This window comes from Protopterus annectens, chromosome 2.part1 (assembly GCF_019279795.1).
Source record: "Protopterus annectens isolate FY-2018-M chromosome 2.part1, PAN1.0, whole genome shotgun sequence".
Classification (NCBI taxonomy): Eukaryota; Metazoa; Chordata; order Ceratodontiformes; family Protopteridae; genus Protopterus; species Protopterus annectens.
In genome coordinates, this window is record NC_056729.1 from 1922911423 (window position 1) to 1922930053 (window position 18631).

Consider the following 18631-nt stretch of genomic DNA (forward strand, 5'->3'; position numbering starts at 1 on the left):
ACTGCACGTTGTTGAGGGCCTATCCACAGTGTATCTGTTGTGGTCTGAATGTGTTTTGTGCATGTCATCATTCAGAAAGTGTGGTCTGTATAATATCTTTGTGCCGCCTCACCTGTATGTGTGTGTGTGTGTGTGTGTGTGTGTGTGTGTGTGTGTGTGTGTTTGTGTGTGTGGTGTATGTGTGTGTGTGTGTGTGTGTGTGTGTGTGTGTGTGTGTGTGTGTGTGTGTGTGTGTGTATCAGCAAACTTTATAGTACAGACAATAATTTACATAAGGTGTCTTCCCCTCACAGGTGAACATGGAGGTTGGGGTATCTCCCCCTCACAACCAAATGTCAGTGTCTTATCAGACTTTGATGATGATGGTGGTCATAGTGGGGCACAGGTGAGGTTGCTGGGGGCTGAATCTGTACCACTGGTTGACATCCCACTTCCACCAACAATGATGTCCCTTCATACGGTGAGTATGCCCATACATACCCAGTCCTCAGCAGTCACAGATATTGGAAGGTCAGAGGGTGGTGGCATACAACAGACTAGTGTGGCAACTATGGCATCTGTGAGTGTAGACACTAGCCAAAGCCAGAGAGCTGATGAGGTCCCACACAGGCAGATTAATATGGGGTGCTAAAAGGAGGACTGCTGCCCATCCACCCCTGTCAGAGGTGTCAGAGCAGGTGTCATCCGATGCATGTTTAGGTCCATCATGGAGCACAGGCATGTTGTGAATGGTACACCAGACAGATGTTCATGGTCATGGATGCAACACTACCTGCCATACATAACAGCCTCCATGGCATTACTGATGCCATACATCATTTTACTGAAGTCATGGATAGACAGTGGGGAGAAACATTGTCAGTGCTCAACCATGCAATGTCTGTGCTTGAACATGTGGTGGGACTAGAGCATTGGACACGTGGATGTAGATCAGCAGCAACATCAGCTGAGAGCCCATGTGGCCATGCACTTTCAAAATCCCATAGTGGCAGTACCACCAGCACTACTGAAGGGATGGTGCTGTCCACACCACTTCTTAGCAGGCCATGGGCACATGGTCCTGGCCGTTCTCATGAGGGACATGGATCTAGCAGACAGCAGTCACTGTCAGGAAGTAGTACCACATCTGGCCTTGGGCCTGGTGGTGCCACTGACACTCCTGGCAGAACCAGTTCGCGTGTCCATGGCTAGAGATTGTGTACTGTACAACCTTCCATGTACAGTCCACGGCTGTCCAACATACCCATGTGTAGGGCTAGTACATGGCTTGACTGTGTGCATACACACACTCACACATCACTATCACATGCAGGTCACCACCAGACACACACAACTCCTCTCCATGGCCCAGCTGAACACCACTCCTCCACAAACACACACACACACACACACACACACACACACACACACACACACACACACACACACACACACACAATATGTGAACTGTATGGCCCAGGCTAGGCCTTTGGCAACCCCACACCACACCCTGTGCATGTGATGATACCTGTACCACATCCCTGTTATCCATACCATCAATGCAGAGACATGCTAATATGTGTCTGATTCACAGGGTGACTATATGCCAATGTGTAGTGTAGTAATGTTCTGCCCTGTAAGGTACTGTCTGCTGGCAATTGTCATGGGTACACATCAAAGTGTATGTACCTTTCTGCCCTGATGCATTATTGCTGTTTGTACTGCTGACCGACTGTTGTCTCATATACCGTATTCTGTTTCAGTTCCAGGTGTGTGTGTACAGCCTGGGGAGCTGCTGACAATACCAAAGCTGAGTATGGCAGAGTGGAAACACCGTGACCTTTTCATTGCCAAGGTACGGCTCTATATGAACCTATGAACCTATGTACATGTTTAGCTAATTGCTTATGCATGCAACAGTGTGTGAGGGATAACGAGGGTAGACAGTGTAACCTTGCATGCATACCCCTTGATACAGTCAGCTAGCCTTCATACATGTCACCTGGATGTTCCGTAGGACCACAGGTTCACATATATAGAGGAGGTTACTAGAGTACTGGCCCTGGGTCCCTCACAAGCCTAGCCATTACTTTATCCCCAACAGTATCATCAAGCAGAACCTGATACCCCTACCATTGCTGGACACAGGTTGAACCACAGGGACAGATGTTTTTTCCCATCCACTCAACCAGGATGCAGTTGATGAGGGTATGTATGGTACTGTGTTTGACATGTTTGGGGAGTGTAGTCCTGACACAGGGCAGCCTCTGGGAGCCAAACCTGAATCCACCATGTGTTTTTACTATCTCATATGTGAGTCAGGCCTCTCATGCCAGGAATGCACACAGACGTATACTCTCATACATGGGGGAGCTGTTGAAGGGTTGAGCACAACATTGCAATCTTGGCATGCCACAAAAACCTGTGGACAACCTGACTGGTGACCAGTGGTGCAGTACTGATTGCAGGCTGTCTGCGTGGAACAGGTGTTGAGGGCCATGGCTGACCTTTGTGGGTGTTAGCATAGACTTTACAGTTTCTGCAGATGTCTGCATAGGTGCATAACAGACTGGCCATGCTGCTAATGTAATGTTGTACTGACTAGGTACTATTCAGAGGTAATGTCCCCCTTTTGTCTGGATGGGGTCCCTTTACCTAAGTGGTGAACCACATACAAGTAATTCCTGCCCACTGCCACTACTTGTTGCCTGAATGCAACATTGCCACCATCCTGAGTACCCAGGTCTGTCAGTGCAGTCTGCGTGTTTATGGGGTTGGTGCTCATGTGCGAAATACTGGGGATGTGTCCTTGCCTTATGGCATGCTGACACTATTGTCTGCATTCAGCTTGAGGCCAGGAACTTGACACCACTCCATACCCATTGTATGGCCCATTGCAGTGTGTTAACAGCAGATTGTGGCTCAATGACAGACTGCACAATACTTACAGTTGACACAGCCTTAGGCAGTACCTCCGTATGTGGGTGGTGGCAATTAGCATTCATGCCTATATACATGTGGGTAATTGGGGACAGCAGGTAGTCACAGGGCCTTTACATGTCTACACATTGCACACACATAGGTGACACAGATTGTGGTCACCACCTTATCAAATGTGGACTGTGGGATATGTCTTGTAGTAATGTGACAGTTGGCAGGACATACCATACCCACGGTAATTGCAACACACAGGACTTCCTTTGCTTTGCTACTGTGACACCTTATTTGTGTGACATTACCTTAGCTTACGCTATTTGTCATAACATTACAGTGCTTCTGATGTGCAATAACTGCTCTATGCAATTAGAAGAGAACTGTATGAAATGTTTGTTGTACTACACTCTCAGGACCGCTTTATTGGTTCAGTTGTTATCACAGGTCACACCTTGGCAAACATTGACCACAACCTGCAGGGTGGTACAGATGGTGGCCATACCTGTGACATCTACACATGTCTGCAGATTGTCCAGATGTTTGAAACACATTTGACCTCCGTTTGTCATAACATTATGGTTTTCTGGCAAACTGAAAACCATGACATACTAACATTACAGATTAATGACGGATATTGTCATGTAACAACACATAAAGTTTGGAAAGTGCATTCAAATGCACAGCCTATTCTGGTATCTACTTTCCATGCATGTCACAGTAATATGAGAAGGTTTTGCTCAATGTTTGGTCTTTGCCCCAATTTTCCATAAGGCTTTCACCAGATATCTTTCTATGAGGGGTATGCTGGTGTCCACACCACAGTTAGACTGCTGCAAGGGGGTGTACATACACACACACACACACACACACACACACACACACACACACACACACACACACACACACACACACATATACACACACTCATGACCTGCCCTTGCTGATATTAGAACCTCTACCTGCCTGGGTTTACAAATGATACTGCTATATACATAACACAAGCACCACAGAGCTACTATAGTGTTGCAGTGTCTGTCACTACTATCCAAGTGGGTGACAAGTGTAGGTGCTGTTAAGATTGCCAATGCGGGGTTCACAAGCCCTAAACATGGTGCAACTATCTGAAACACACACAAACTACTGAAGCACACATGCACACAGAGCTGACACTTTTCCAGTTAGAAGACCTACCTATCCAGTTACGTAGACTACAGAGTGACATGACTATTGTATGTGCCACAGTGCCTTTGTGTTAGGAAATGTGTAACTGTGCTTGTAAGGTGGATGGCATCTGTAGGGGCCATGAGTATGTTGGCAATGGGGCAGTTAACAGGGTGGAATAGGCACACAAAATGGTATAACCTTCGCATATACACAGGCAAGACAGGCACAGGGGATATGCATACAGAAACACATACACTCACACAGTTGGCAGTGGTTAGATTACAACCCCTACCTATCTATTTGTATATACTATAGTGCTACATACATATTGCATGCACCACAGAGATTATATGTTAGGGACATAAGTCACAACCTCCTACACCAATTAATCTTGGGAATTCCTTCATAGATCATGGGATAAACCACCCAAAATAGTGACTGTTCTCAGATATTGCTCTTACAAACCTGGACAAGTGATAGGGTAACAGACTTTGCATGACCATGACGCTTCAAACAGATATGATGTCTGAAGCTGATGTGTGTAACTACAACTGTCATGTATTTGCTAATGATGTGTCATAAAACCCCATTGTTAGGAGGCATGGACCACATATTTGTTGCACAAATCTGGACATTCTGCGTAAATCTGTACAGATAAGTGGTATGGCCTGCAGTGTTTAACATAGTGCATATAAGGTGGATGACAGCAACAGGCCCTTTAAAGTAATGCTATGAGAGGGTCAACACACCTTAAAATGGTATAACCAACACACACAACAGCCACAGGAGATATGTTTCAGACACAAACGTACAGTAGTATAGTTGGCTGTATTAAGATTCAAGTCCCTGCTTACCTACTCTTATGTACTATAGTGCTGCCTACTTATGACATGTGCCACAGAGCTTATATGCCTAGAAAGTGTCTAACAGTGGATCTAAGGTTGATGACATGATCAGGCCCTGTAAAGTAATGCAATGGGGGGCACTAGGGTGGACCAGGCCTCAAAATGATATAACAAACACACACACACACACACACACACACACACACACACACACACACACACACACACACACACACACACACACACATACACACACACACAATTGCCAGTGCTGAGATTAGACCCCTACCTATCTAGTCATTTGCACTTTAGTGCTATGCTGTTATCACATGTGTCACAGACCTTATAGGGCTGAAGAGTATCCAAAGGTACTTCTAAGGTGAATGACATCAGCAGGCCTTGTAAATTAATGCAATGGGAGGGGCACCAGGGTGGAACAGGCCTCAAAATGATATAACCAACACACACACATACATGGGGGATATGGGTGTCACACCCACAAGCAGTTGCCAGTGCTGATATTACAAGCCCTAATTATCTAGTTATTTGTACTATAGTGTTATGTCATTATCACACATGCCACAGAGCTTAAAAGGCTGAAGAGTGTCCAAAGGTACATCTAAGGTGAATGACATCAGCAGGCCTTGTAAAGTAGGGCAATGGGAAGTGTACTGGATGGGAAAATACTTTAACCTACGAAAACACACATACAGTTACCAGTGTTGGGATTAGCACCAATACCTATCTATATATATGTAGTATAGTGCTATACATTTATCACCTGCACCATGGAGCTTATAGGACTGCCAAGTGTCCAAAGGTACTTCTAATGTGGACGGCATCAGCAAGCCTTGCAAAGTAGGTCATGTTTGAAGATTACTGGGTGGAAAAAGCCTCAAAATATTTTAACCTACAAACACAAACACTTGCCAGTGCTGAGATGAGAATCCCTAACTATCTACTTTTATGTATTATTGTGCAACATATTTATCTCATGCACCATGGAGCTTATAGAGCTAAAGTATGTCCAAAGGTGCTTGTAAGGTGGATGACATCATCAAGACTTGTAAAGTAGGGCAGTTTTGTGGTCTACTGGGTGGAAAACATCTCAAAATACTTTAACCTACACACACACACACACACACACACACACACACACACACACACACACACACACACACACACACACACACACACACACACAATAACACACAAGGCAGGTGAGGTGAGATTACAACCCCTACCTGACTACTATTACACAATGGAAGACACCTTCATACTGGCATATGGTGTGCAACTGTCTGCATGAAGACATCACTCTATGCCTTTCAAGGTCTCTCTCTCTCTCTCTATATGCCTCTCTCTGTCTGTCTGCCTTTCACTCTCTCTATCGTTCTCTGTCTGTCTCTCCCTCCCTCTCTCTCCGCCTCTCTATAATTGATATATTTATATATGTTACCTATACATATGTATGCCTATCACACTTAACAAATGCAGATATATCACCTATATTCCACCTCCAGGTAGCTGCGGGTAATCCTGTCTGATGGGGGTGGGGAGACACAGTTAAGGTGTATCTAGCTGTCTATATGCGAAGACATATCTGGACAACAGAGCTGTATAGTCAGATGTGGGTTTCAACATGGGCTGTAATTCTCTAGACATAGCTGTAGTCCGGTCCAGGATTTTGTGTGCTAAAGCTGAATGTCTGATGAAGCTGTGTAAACAGTCCAGTACATCAGTGATATACTGTGTGAGGAATCTTCTGGCTGTGTGCTATCCTTATTAACTGAGTCATATCCTGGTGTGGGTACAGAGTGCATTGGACTGAGCAGAGTTTTCCATAATATGTGTGGTGCATTCTACATAGCACTGTGATTACCTGGTATGTGAGTGGCAGATCAGTACAGAGTTATGTGAGGGATCACTGGCAGACATTTGTTTACTGACCCCATACACTGCAAGGAACTATGTTACAGCAGAAATTGTTCTAGTGTGCACATTCTATGTTTGCCTGGCCAGTGGTTCCCCTCCCCCTTATATGTGTTTCTTTGTCCTTCTGTAGTGCAGTCATGGCCTTTGTCCACAGTTGCTGCTGTTATGTATTTGTAGTTATGGTGTGAGTGAGGTAGAAGATATAACATTACACACAGGGTTACAGACCTCACACCTCTGACTGTACCTGTTTAGAGGGTTGTCTATCATTGTGCCCAGTACATCTGCTGTGGTCCTCAGATGGTTTGTGTTGCACTGTTATTGTAAGGTTACAGGTTGGCTATAGCTGTCAGACTCTTACAGATAGGCATCTGGACAAGACCATACATAACAGTCAGACACAGGCCCAGACATGGGGGCAGGCTCTTAATATTGCGCTTCCAAGCATACACAGTTGGTGAAATGGTTTTGTATTAGTTTGCGATTACTTTTGGGGATGACATCTGCATCTCTACTGTCTGTCATTAATGTTTTCACATTAACCTTTATTGTTTTGCCAATGGTTTTTCAGGCAAATGCAATGTTATGACAAGCAGAACAGATATATGAGGCATATGTGTGGACATTCTGTGACACCCTGTCATTTCACGGCTATGGATGGTGCTCACTAACTTGTCTGTACTGACTCAGTGATGTGGCATCCTGGTAGTCAACTTGTCACAACCTGCTGTTGTAGTAGGCACTGTGTAGGTTACTCAGACCTGTGCACTGTCCATATATGTGCCCCCCTGCTCCTCCATTGTCCAGCTTTCCTGCAGTAACAAATATTGAGTTCTGGCCAGTGTGTAGAACTCCTACCATTGGCATAGTTGACATGCAAAATAGTTGCCATGGCCAGTCTCGAACCACAGACCTTGACAACTACAGTACTGCACTTAGACCACTAAGCCACAACAGCCACCAGTAAGTGGTGTCGACTTGCTGACACTATTAACTGCAAACATACATAGCACATTGACCCCTGCTTATTGCAGACATGGAACATGTTATCAAGTTGATTGTGACAGCCTTGGCACTTTGTGGCCTGCTGCTATCACCTTACAGGCATAGATGTTAGTGCAGTTCTATGTGAACACAGGTATGTTGAGGGAGGGGGGGATACCTCTCAAGTGTACACATCTTCACAGACTGTGCAGATGTTTAGCTAATAATGTGGGCCCATTTGTCATAATATTATGGTTGTGTGGCAAATAATGGTGAATACGTTACAGAGTGAAGTTAGAAAGTAATGACAGACATGTGAGTTTCAGACTTCTTGACCTTCAGAGACTTCATGCTACTGAAACAGCTGTTATTCTATCAACGTTCTATGTTTGTAAGTGCAATATTTATAATTTGTCCCTGTTGTATGTGTGTCCCCCTGTCCCTCCATTGACCAGCTTTCCTACAGTAACAAATACTGCCTTCTGTACAGTGTGTACAACTCCTACCATAGGTGTTGCTGACATGCAAAATAGCTGGCACAGCCAGTCTGGTGCCACAGGCCCTGTCAACCACAGTACTGCACTTAGATGACTAAACCACAACAGCTACTAGTAAGTGGTGTCTGCTTCCTGACAGTATTAATCATGCCCAGACATATCACATTGACCCCTGCATATTGTGGGCATGGAACAAGTTAGCAAGCTGATTGGGACAGCCGTGAGAATGTGTGGTCTGATACTATTACCCTACAAACATAAATGTTACTGCATTTTTATGAGAACACGAGTGTGTTGGAGGGAGGGGGGCATACCTCTCAATTGTACAAATTACCACAGACTGTCCAGATGTTTGCTTCATATTTCAGGTCCATTTAGCACAGTATTGTGGTTGACTTGGAAAATACTGGCATATCATTACAGACCAGAGTTAGAAAGTAATGACAGACATTTGAATTTCAGACTTTTTACCCTTCAGGGATGTGATGCAACAGCAAGACCTGTTGTAATATCACTGTCTAAGTTTGACAGAGCAATATTTAATAACTGGCCCTATTTGTGGCCCTTTGCCACACATTTCTTTATGGCTTTGTACAGCTGACTTGCTAGGAGAGGCTGAGAGGTGTGCATGGGACTCCAACATTGACATCCATGTATGTGACCTATGACCCCACAATTTGTTAGTCCCCCACATATACTGCAGTGGGTTTTGTCACCTAGGGGACTACAGCATATTCTGTGGAAGCCAGTATTTGCAGACATTTCCTGTTGTCCCACATAGCTGTCAGTTGTCTGTTGCTATCCCAGTAGGCCACCCCATTCCCTTGCATGCATGCAGTGATACCATAGATATGCTACCACAACATACTACTCCTTTCATTAGTTGTTAAGAAGAGTGACGCACTTTGTGCCTTGGGCAGTTATGAAGACAGTGCTTCAGGGCTAACTCTGTCGGATGTCAGCAGTACACAGCCTATACATGGTAAGGTAAAGTAGTGTGATGTGTGTGGCATCCTTTTTGCTGTGTGTGCAAGTCAGAGAGAAGTGTCAGCCCCTGGGTCCCTAGGGTGACAGTGCATGTGCTATGCATTGTCTCTTTGTCAAGGCCAGAGTTTACTGGCCAGACCTACATCTGCCTACAGGGACAGGCCGGGGGGGTTCATCCTCTGAGTCTCTCTGTGCCTGTGGGGACCTTGGCAATGGTGGCGGGCTGTGCCCCCCTACCCTGTGATGTTCCTGCCGCAGCTGTTTCCACATGATCATATTTTGTAGCATGGCAGATACTATGAAGATGTGTGCTCATGTGGCTGGTGAGTACTGCAGGGCTCCACCAGATATGTCAAGGCAGTGGAAACGTGACTTGACCAGCCAAATTACATGTTCTACAATGTTCCTAGTATGTGTGTGTGCCTCATTATGGTGTTCTTCAGTGTGTGTGTGTGTGTGTGTGTGTGTGTGTGTGTGTGTGTGTGTGTGTGTGTGTGTGTGTGTGTGTGCATTTCTGATGGGTGTCATCATCCACGGTTCCAGTGCATAGCCAGCATTCCCCACGAGATGGCCGTACGGGATGTCCCTCCTGGCTGGTACAGCTGTGAGGCGTGCCAGATGTGGGAGTCATGATAACTGCCAGGGCTGCCAGCACATACATTGATGATAATGCCCTGGGTATTGCACACAACCTGGCAGTTAATGGAGTGATAGCCCTTGTGATTGACTTAGATGCTACACTCTTCACTGGGTGGTGATTTGATGTGGACATGGGTGCAGTCTATGGCACCCAGTACCTCTGGGTAGTGTGCTACATGGTGGAAGAGATGCATATTGCTGGTCCTCTTCTCAGAGGTACTGGGGAAATAAATGTGTGCACTGGCACTGGCATGTCTTAGCATGACATTCAGGAGCTGGTGGAGTACCCTGGATGCGGATGCCTGTGAGACCCCCATGATGTCCCCAGTAGGTCTTTGGAAAGTACCTGTAGCTAGTATTCTTAAGGCTACACATACCTTTGTTTCCACTTGTATGGGTTCCCCTCTGTTGGCTCTGGGTCTCAGGTGAGGGTGGCAGAGCTCAGTGAGTTGCTGTAGTATGTCCCTGTCCACACTGTAGTGTACTAGCTCCAGCTCATGTAGCCCCTGAAAGATTACTCTGGATCTGAACACTCTTCTCCTCCTCAGTCTAGCCAGTTGTCAGCATCATCCTCATCACTGCCCTCAGTCTATAGCCTGTAGAGATGTAGCAAAGCAGCAGCAGCCCCTATCATTTTGTCAGTTAAAATTCCCAAGTGTGTACTCCAATAGTGCAGAATATGTGGTGAAATCAAATTGAAGGGTGTATGCATAATTTATACTGGTGTGCTGCAGATGCAGCCTGTGTGATTGGCTGACTATGAGATATTCCACTTGCCAGCTACATTATTGAGGGGTTTGAATGTCCCACTGTGAGTGGCAGAGACCTTATTGGTCATTTATAGTTGACTGCCATTTGTCTGCTATTTCTTTTTTTTTTTCCTTTTTTTTAATTTCCTCCAGTTTTAACCCATGGAGCTAGTGTAAACACTGCTGAGCAGAAAGGACCCTCCCCTGTACATGAGCATGCTCAGCATTTCTCTTACCAGCTAAGTACAACTAAGCAGCCTGAGACCCCCCCCCCGCTTAGCTGTGCTTAGCTGAGTGCAAATAAAGCCACTGAGCTCCAATGTATTTACACAAAGCATGACACACCCCCTTTTCATGTCAGCTGTCTCTTCTGCCTACACCACCACCATGTTCTAGCCCCTACACGGTTAGGTACCTGCAGACACGGTGGCCCATTTTGCTATTCAGTAAACTTAGCTCATTTGCATACAACTAATTACCTATACCCTAGTTACAGCACTACACGACAGCCTATCTCCTTAGCAACCACTATTTCCTGCCATCTGTATGCTGGCCAGTATAATGGGGAATTTAATTTTAGCTTAAATAATCCCCTTTTAATATTTTAAATTTATTTTTTGTCAGATCCCATGCTTGGCACTGCTGCACTCCACTTGAACATGGCATATGTGCAGGAAAAATTATCTTTTGATTTTTAATATTTTGCATCAGTTTTACATGCCAATGGCCACAGTTTTGGCCATTCGCATGCCTAATGCAACTAATACATGCTTTACTTTTAGTTGTCATAGCCCTGTTTTTTATTTTGCAGTCTGGTACATGGACATTTCCCGCATACATTTCTAATGCAGACATGGCTCCTACAAGGATGCCTGTCTGCTTCCTGGATCAGCAAATCACCTCATTTGTCATGGTTTTCACAGAAAATGAGGTGATTTACATTCCACGATTCCCACCGTGGTTGAACAGTACTGGGAGACTCTTGTACGATTCCCAGTCTTGTTTCCTGGATCGCACAGTGTTCGAGCCATGTCACTATGCTTACACTGATATTAGCTCTGTGTAAGCTTTGTTGAATTACCCCCATTAACTTTATGAAGGGTATAAAGTCTGAAACTCAATTGTCTGCCATTATTTTCTAACTTCAATCAATCCTCAGCGATTTGCCAACAATTTTCCAGAAAACCACAATTTTATAAGAAATAGACCAAAATATAATGCAAAAATCTGGACATTCTGTGAAAATCTGTACAGTTGTGAGGTATGAGTGGGACATAGAGGGGATCCTATAGTTGGATATGATACGATAAGGTGTTCTGTTAATAATAAGTTCGACATGGAGGAGCCCAGGTCATTATCTTGTCCAACAAATCTGGAGATGAAATGACTGTTTTTTCATGGAGGCACCACCACCTTTAGTGTCTTTGTCTAATGCGGTGGGTCTGAGCACATGGAAGGCATTAAAACTATCACTGGTCTTGAACCGAGTCTGTATGATGATGGAGAAACTGATGTTTTCCATGGTAATGAATGCTTGTAGGGAGTGGATTTTATTTTTGTTAAAGCTCCTAGCATTGAGATACAGTATCTTTATATAATCTGGATTCTGTTCTGTTATGTTGGAAACTTTAGAAGACTGACATTGCCTAAAGAAAGGCACTATGAGTGTGGACACAGATGTATCCATTACATAAAAGCCTTGAGGGGTTAGGTACAGTTCATAGTTGGGACTGTCTACCATCTCTTCCCAGGCAGATATATATTGTACACTTCTATAGTGACACCTGAGGCTAAGCCAATTGTTGAAGTCAATAATCTTATGTTTGTATTGCAATATCATTCCTTGTGATGGTAAAATGCTGCTCAAAGCTAGGTTCATACCTGTCTTGGTCACATATTCCAGGGACTCCATCATTTCTCTCTCTTCATATAGAACAACCCGGTGTGTCTCAAGTCATTTACAACTACATGCACTATGACTGTGTCTTATACATACGTCTGGTGCAAGGACTTGAGTGCAGGTGTGATGTGGAGAATACTGGAAAATGATAGGTAAGTGAACATAACCTGTGCCTTTCATAGTCTTGTGAATGGTTCATCAGTGTGTCTAACAATGGAATCATCCATGCCTAGGATATTGAAATGTGTGAAGGTTTGCCTTATCTGCTTTTGAACTGATTCAGTGTGATTCTTAGATGTATGTTTCATGGTGTGTTCTGCCTGTGTTGTGTGTGTTTGTGAGGTTTCTGTGAGTACTTGTTTCTCCAGTTACATTTAAGAGGCATTTATGGTTTAGGTAGGTTATTTTTTATAGCCTCAACATATATAGATCAATGTGTTTGGTCTGAACTGTGTGTGATTAATTTGATGAGGTTTTGTGTGATACTGACAACCTGCATGTTAACTGTTGTGGCTTTGTGTGACAGCTATGCCTCAAACAGCATTACAACACTAATGTATGGCAAAATGGTTAAAGTGTTTACCTCACAGATGCAAGGTACAGCATTTGATTCTTGCCTTTGAAGGGAAATTGATTAGGCTTGAGATGGCCTACAAAGGCACATAGCCTAGTACTTACCTGTGAACTGATAACTACATCTCTAGCACAGTTTGTCAGTTTGTTTATGTACTAGGTAGTTGTCAGTAAACATGAACTAGTTGCTAAATTACATAGGGATGTACACTTCAACCATGCAGAGATGGTTGAAAAATCCAAATCCATGGTTGAATCTTTTTACTTCTGTGGAATGAAGAGTAAATAGTCCTTATGAGGTTTGAAGTAAATTACTGGAGGTGCTGTCTGTCTGGTAGTGGATACAGTGTTGGGCTAAACACTGGTACGTGCAGCTTTACACAATGATCCCTTAATTTTCTTTTTCCAAACGAAAACAGGTAGCACTAATCACAAGCTGCTCTTTGAGAGTATTAATGCAGATGTTGCTAGTTTTGGTATATTTGCTTCTCTTTATAGATATCTTGGACATAATATACTGCAGCTGGAAGAAAAAGAAAGCCAATCTGTACTAAGGACATGAATAATTTCTCATGAAAATTGCAACCAGACCACTCAGTGAAGTCCCATACATACAGCAAAATTCAAGACATTCATGACTCAAAGCCCACCTGTTCCTTCTCTCACCAAGAACAAAGCAGTAGCATTAACCCCCACCTCCACAGATGAACGTGCACATGGATAAACTCTTGAATACACACACACACACACACACACTCTCACACACACACACACACACACACACACACACACACACACACACACACACACACACACACACACACACACACACACACACACACACTCCATCCCCTACTAAAGCCCGCAGGCAAAGACACATTTGCATGCACACAGAATCATTGTAGTCCACTGTGACTTCTGCAGACAGGCATACACTCTCCCACACACATCCCCCACCACTACCTCTCCATTGACCTTCCCAAAGCTTACCTGCAATGTGGTCTGGCCCATTCCCAATAATGGTGGAAAGAAGCATTTTGTCCAAATTAATTTTCACTGCCAGACTTACTGTTTTATGCAGCTAAGTGATTCTCTGAATCACTCAGCAGTATAAATCACTTACTGCAGTTATTTACAGGAGAGAGCACATGGTTAACTAGTATTAGCACATCCCCAGAGTGCCTCATTATCCTACAGGGTGGCTGGTGGGACAGACTACTGCAGCAGGTGAGTCTCTGAAGTGAAAAGGTTTGCAGCAATGGGTCAGCAACTTCAGTTACTGCTTAACACTTATGGTAACCTGTTATGAATCTATGGTTATGATATTACTGTGAAACCTTTGAGCATGAGTAAGGAAACAGTATTTCTGTAAATGTACCACAATATTTAAATGGCTTTTTCATTGAAAGACACATTTTGTCTGTAATTTTAGCCAGGCTTTTTAAGTTATAGATTGAATAATCACCTCAGCTGGTAGGACAGCTACTGCTGTGATTCTTTTAGACATGGAAAATCACTGAGATGAATCAGAAAGGATTACAAGCACGGGATGGATGCACGCTGTAGGGCTTACCACTGAAGGTAACCATTTATGCATCCCATGAATGATATAACTGTGAAACCTTCAAGGATGGGTCAAGAAGCAACATTTCTGTCCAAATGTATCCATGTGATCAGAAAATAAGATACACTTACCGCAATATTTAAATTGCTTTGTCAATGGAAAGCACATTTTGTCTGCAATTATCGCCCAAATTTTTAAGTTATAGACTGAACCAACAGTAAGTCCAAAGAATATTCTTGAGGTTCCATCAATTATTTCCTCTTGTAATATGTAGAGACCCTCTGCTGTAGAAAGCTGGAGTTTGTAATTGTCAGCACAGGCATCATTAGTCCAATTAGCCTGAATAAAACCATAAGCTTGCAGTGTCACTGTCACATTGAAGTCTACGCATTGAGAGGCTCCTAGGAAAGAAATGTAAAGATAGTTATTTTACACCTGATTTTGGTGTGATGTTTCTGCAATTAATGCTGCATACATTATAAAAATATGGCTGACATTTTACATACTGTAAACCTTTTAAAGAAGGAACAATGTCACTGAATGTCTAATGAGCATTTTGAAAGGTATGTGAAACATCAACAAGATCAGGTGAAAAAATGGTATTCACTGATGTTTTTCTCATTTCATAATAATATGATGTGGCTCCCACCAAGGCAGTGTTTATGCTTACAAGATGTGCTTCCTGATATGATATGGCTCCCACCAAGGGCAGTGTTTATGCTTACAAGATGTGCTTCCTGATATGATGTGGCTCCCACCAAGGGCAATGTTTATGCTTACAAGACGTGCTTCCTGATATGATGTCGCTCCCACCAAGGGCAGTGTTTATGCTTATAAGACGTGCTTCCTGATATGATGTGGTTCCCATCAAGGGCAGTGTTTATGCTTACAAGATGTGCTTCCTGACTAAGTAATACTGATGTAATTACTTATTTAAAATGTATCCCTGATATACACTAAACCAGTATCACCTATCAAATCCTACTCTTACCTGGTTCCAAAGCTACTTAACTGACAGGTACCAAGCTGTGAAATGGGAAAATTCTCCCTCTCCTCAGCTGCCCATAACTATAGGAGTCCCACAGGGTTCTGTCTTAAGGCCACTACTATTCACAATCTTCACAAACAACCTCCATACCTCCACACAGCATGCATCTATCATTCAGTATGCAGATGACACTACCTTAATCTGTGCTCACAAAACATTCCCATCCTCCTGCAAACAACTCAACTAGCATTCTCTGATGTTGAAAACTACCTTACCAAAGCCCAGCTTATCCTCAGTTCAAAGAAAACTCAGCTTATGATTATAACCAGTTCTAACAAAAACACTGATAACAGTCAATTCACTATCTATTCCACAAATACTACTCCAATTGCTCCAGTGGCACAGGCTAAGCTATTGGGAATAACCATAGACTCCCACCTAAAATTTGATAGTCATCTCAACTTAACTATTAAAAAAAGTACATACCAAACTGGGATCACTCTACCGTATCAAATCATTTCTTACCAACAGCACAAGATCAGCCATTGCTCGCTCCCAACGTCTATCCACCCTACTTACTCTATGCATCTCCCATTCTGACTAATCTCAACAAAACTGAACTAAGCAAAATAGAAGCTTGCTATAACAGAATTGCAAGCTTTTCTGCAAATTGCTCAAATAGAACTCATCACTGTACTGCTTTGAGATAGCTCCACTGGATTGAACTTCCCAACCTCCTAACCTACAATCAGCTCTGCCTCGTCATTCACTCTATTACCTCCCCAATAAGTGTCCTGCCCTCAAAAACCTAGTACATCACTCAGCCAAAAGGCCTCTTAGATCATCAAGCAAACTACTACTAGAAGTCACCAACAACTACAATAGCTTTGGAGATGCACTATATAGTAGTTCAGTGGCTAAAAAATGGAACGCTGTCTCCACTAGCATTCAAAATACATCGTCCAAAGCCTCCTTTAAAGACCTCATCAGGCAACATCTCAAGCAAAGTTGGCAGTGCCATGATTGCTCCCCAGGCTAGTGAAAGTGGATAAGGTACTCTTACTAAACCTAGAGTACTTGATAATAGTTTTCAATCTTACTCAAACACTGGTTAATCTACAATGTATGTACTGTACCTGTGTACTATGTATGTATTCTACCTATGTTCCATATTTCAGCTGTAGACCACAAATCTATTACTTACCTTTATTTTTAAATTAATATTTTTTTTGTTTGTTCTCCCCACTGTAACTGCTGATGTGCTGCATACCACTGTAAAAACATGTATTTTGTAATGTGTATGTATACTGATCACGTCTAAATAACTAAATGCATCTGTAATTTTTCTATGTGGAGCTTTTCTCCCTGGGCCTCTGCTGAAAAGGGGCCTTTTTGGCTCAGTCAGACACCCCATGGTTAACAAATGTAAAATAAATAAATAAATAAGGTACAGCAGAGACTGAAGTGATCATGTGATGCATACACTTGTGAACATATTCCCTTTAGCTCTATTTAATTCAACATGTACTTATTTTTAAGAGTGCACTGTCATTTAGACATATGCATTTCCTCACAAAATAATATACAGTTATAGGCATCTTAGTAATAAAAGACTAAGTATCTAAAAATGTGCAAATTTAATACAAAAAGCCTGTGTAAGTGAAGCATTTCCTCTTTATGTTAAGCTTTATTATGAACCATAATGTATTTATTATTTATTGACATTTGATTACAAGGAAAGTCCAACAGGGTAGAAGTCCACTTCCAGTAGAGGTCTGGGGAGAACAGCTAATTAAATGAGTTTACTAACTAGGAGTGGGTTGAAATTATTGCTTCTTATGCGAGTATAGGCTGGAATACCCCCAAAGAAGTTTCCATACATGCATAAATCAAAGTTAACTAATAATGAAATTGTAGATGCTCAAATTGTGGATATTTTCTTTCTTTAAAGCTTCAGCAAAATTTTAAGATACTTAATACCCTGTACATTAGTATCAATATGCATAAAGTATGAAATTTTGATTTAAGAATGCAATGGGTTTCTAAAAGGGTTTGGTTTATAACTCAGATGTAGCTGCATCAGGATATAAAAAGCTATGTCTTTCCATCCGGCATTATATGTAGAATGGAGCCCATGGAGGATGATCTTATATAGTGTGGAAGTCAGCAAAATCTGCACATTTTTTGAGCATATGATATAATAGAAATTATACAATGACTGGCCGGTAACATTGTAAAATGTGCACACTGATTGGCCAGCCCAACCAGCATGCCCATTGAGAATATACAACGGAAAAAGGTCCGATCGCCCAGACTTTTTTCCGTTGATATATTCTTTAATTTTAAGGGTTTAAAAAAAAAAAAAAAAAAAAAAGGCGTAGCAACGGAGATCTTGTTTTCTCCGTTGCTTACTTTCCCGAGCACTGATGTACTGGGTATGCGTGGGAACGCAAGTTCCAAAAACATGTGCAGTACATCAGCAATGGCAAAGCGGAGCTGTTTAGAGGTGGAAGAACAGCATGGCACTGTTATACAAGGACATTATTTAAGAAAAGTAAGTATTTTTTTCTTAAATAATGCAATTGTATAATAGCAATAACCCACTTCTGGTTGTGGGTAATGCTGGATTTACCCATGGTTGTCTTTGTTTGGTCACTCGGGCTTCGCCCTCATGACCAAACCACACCAACCATGGGTAAATCCAGCATTCCCCACACCCAGGCATGAGTTATTGCTTAAGTGGTATACTTATTCCAGATTTTAATGGCAAAGAAGAGAAACAATAATAACATTTTAAGTATGTAGAATGCCATGGATTCTAAATATTTTTTTCATTATGTGGCTTTACAAAGGGCATGTATAGATATATATATATATATATATATATATATAT

The 18631-nt window shown here is 42.7% G+C and overlaps 1 protein-coding gene across 1 annotated transcript in view; it reads right to left on the reverse strand.

Moving 5' to 3' along the window:
• Positions 1-18631, reverse strand: part of LOC122795069 (IgGFc-binding protein-like) — a 342549-nt gene that overhangs the window by 249569 nt on the left and 74349 nt on the right. The window contains exon 3 of the mRNA XM_044063644.1: positions 14882-15151. Within this exon, the coding sequence (XP_043919579.1) occupies positions 14882-15151 (270 nt within the window). The remainder of the gene's footprint in view (positions 1-14881; positions 15152-18631) is intronic.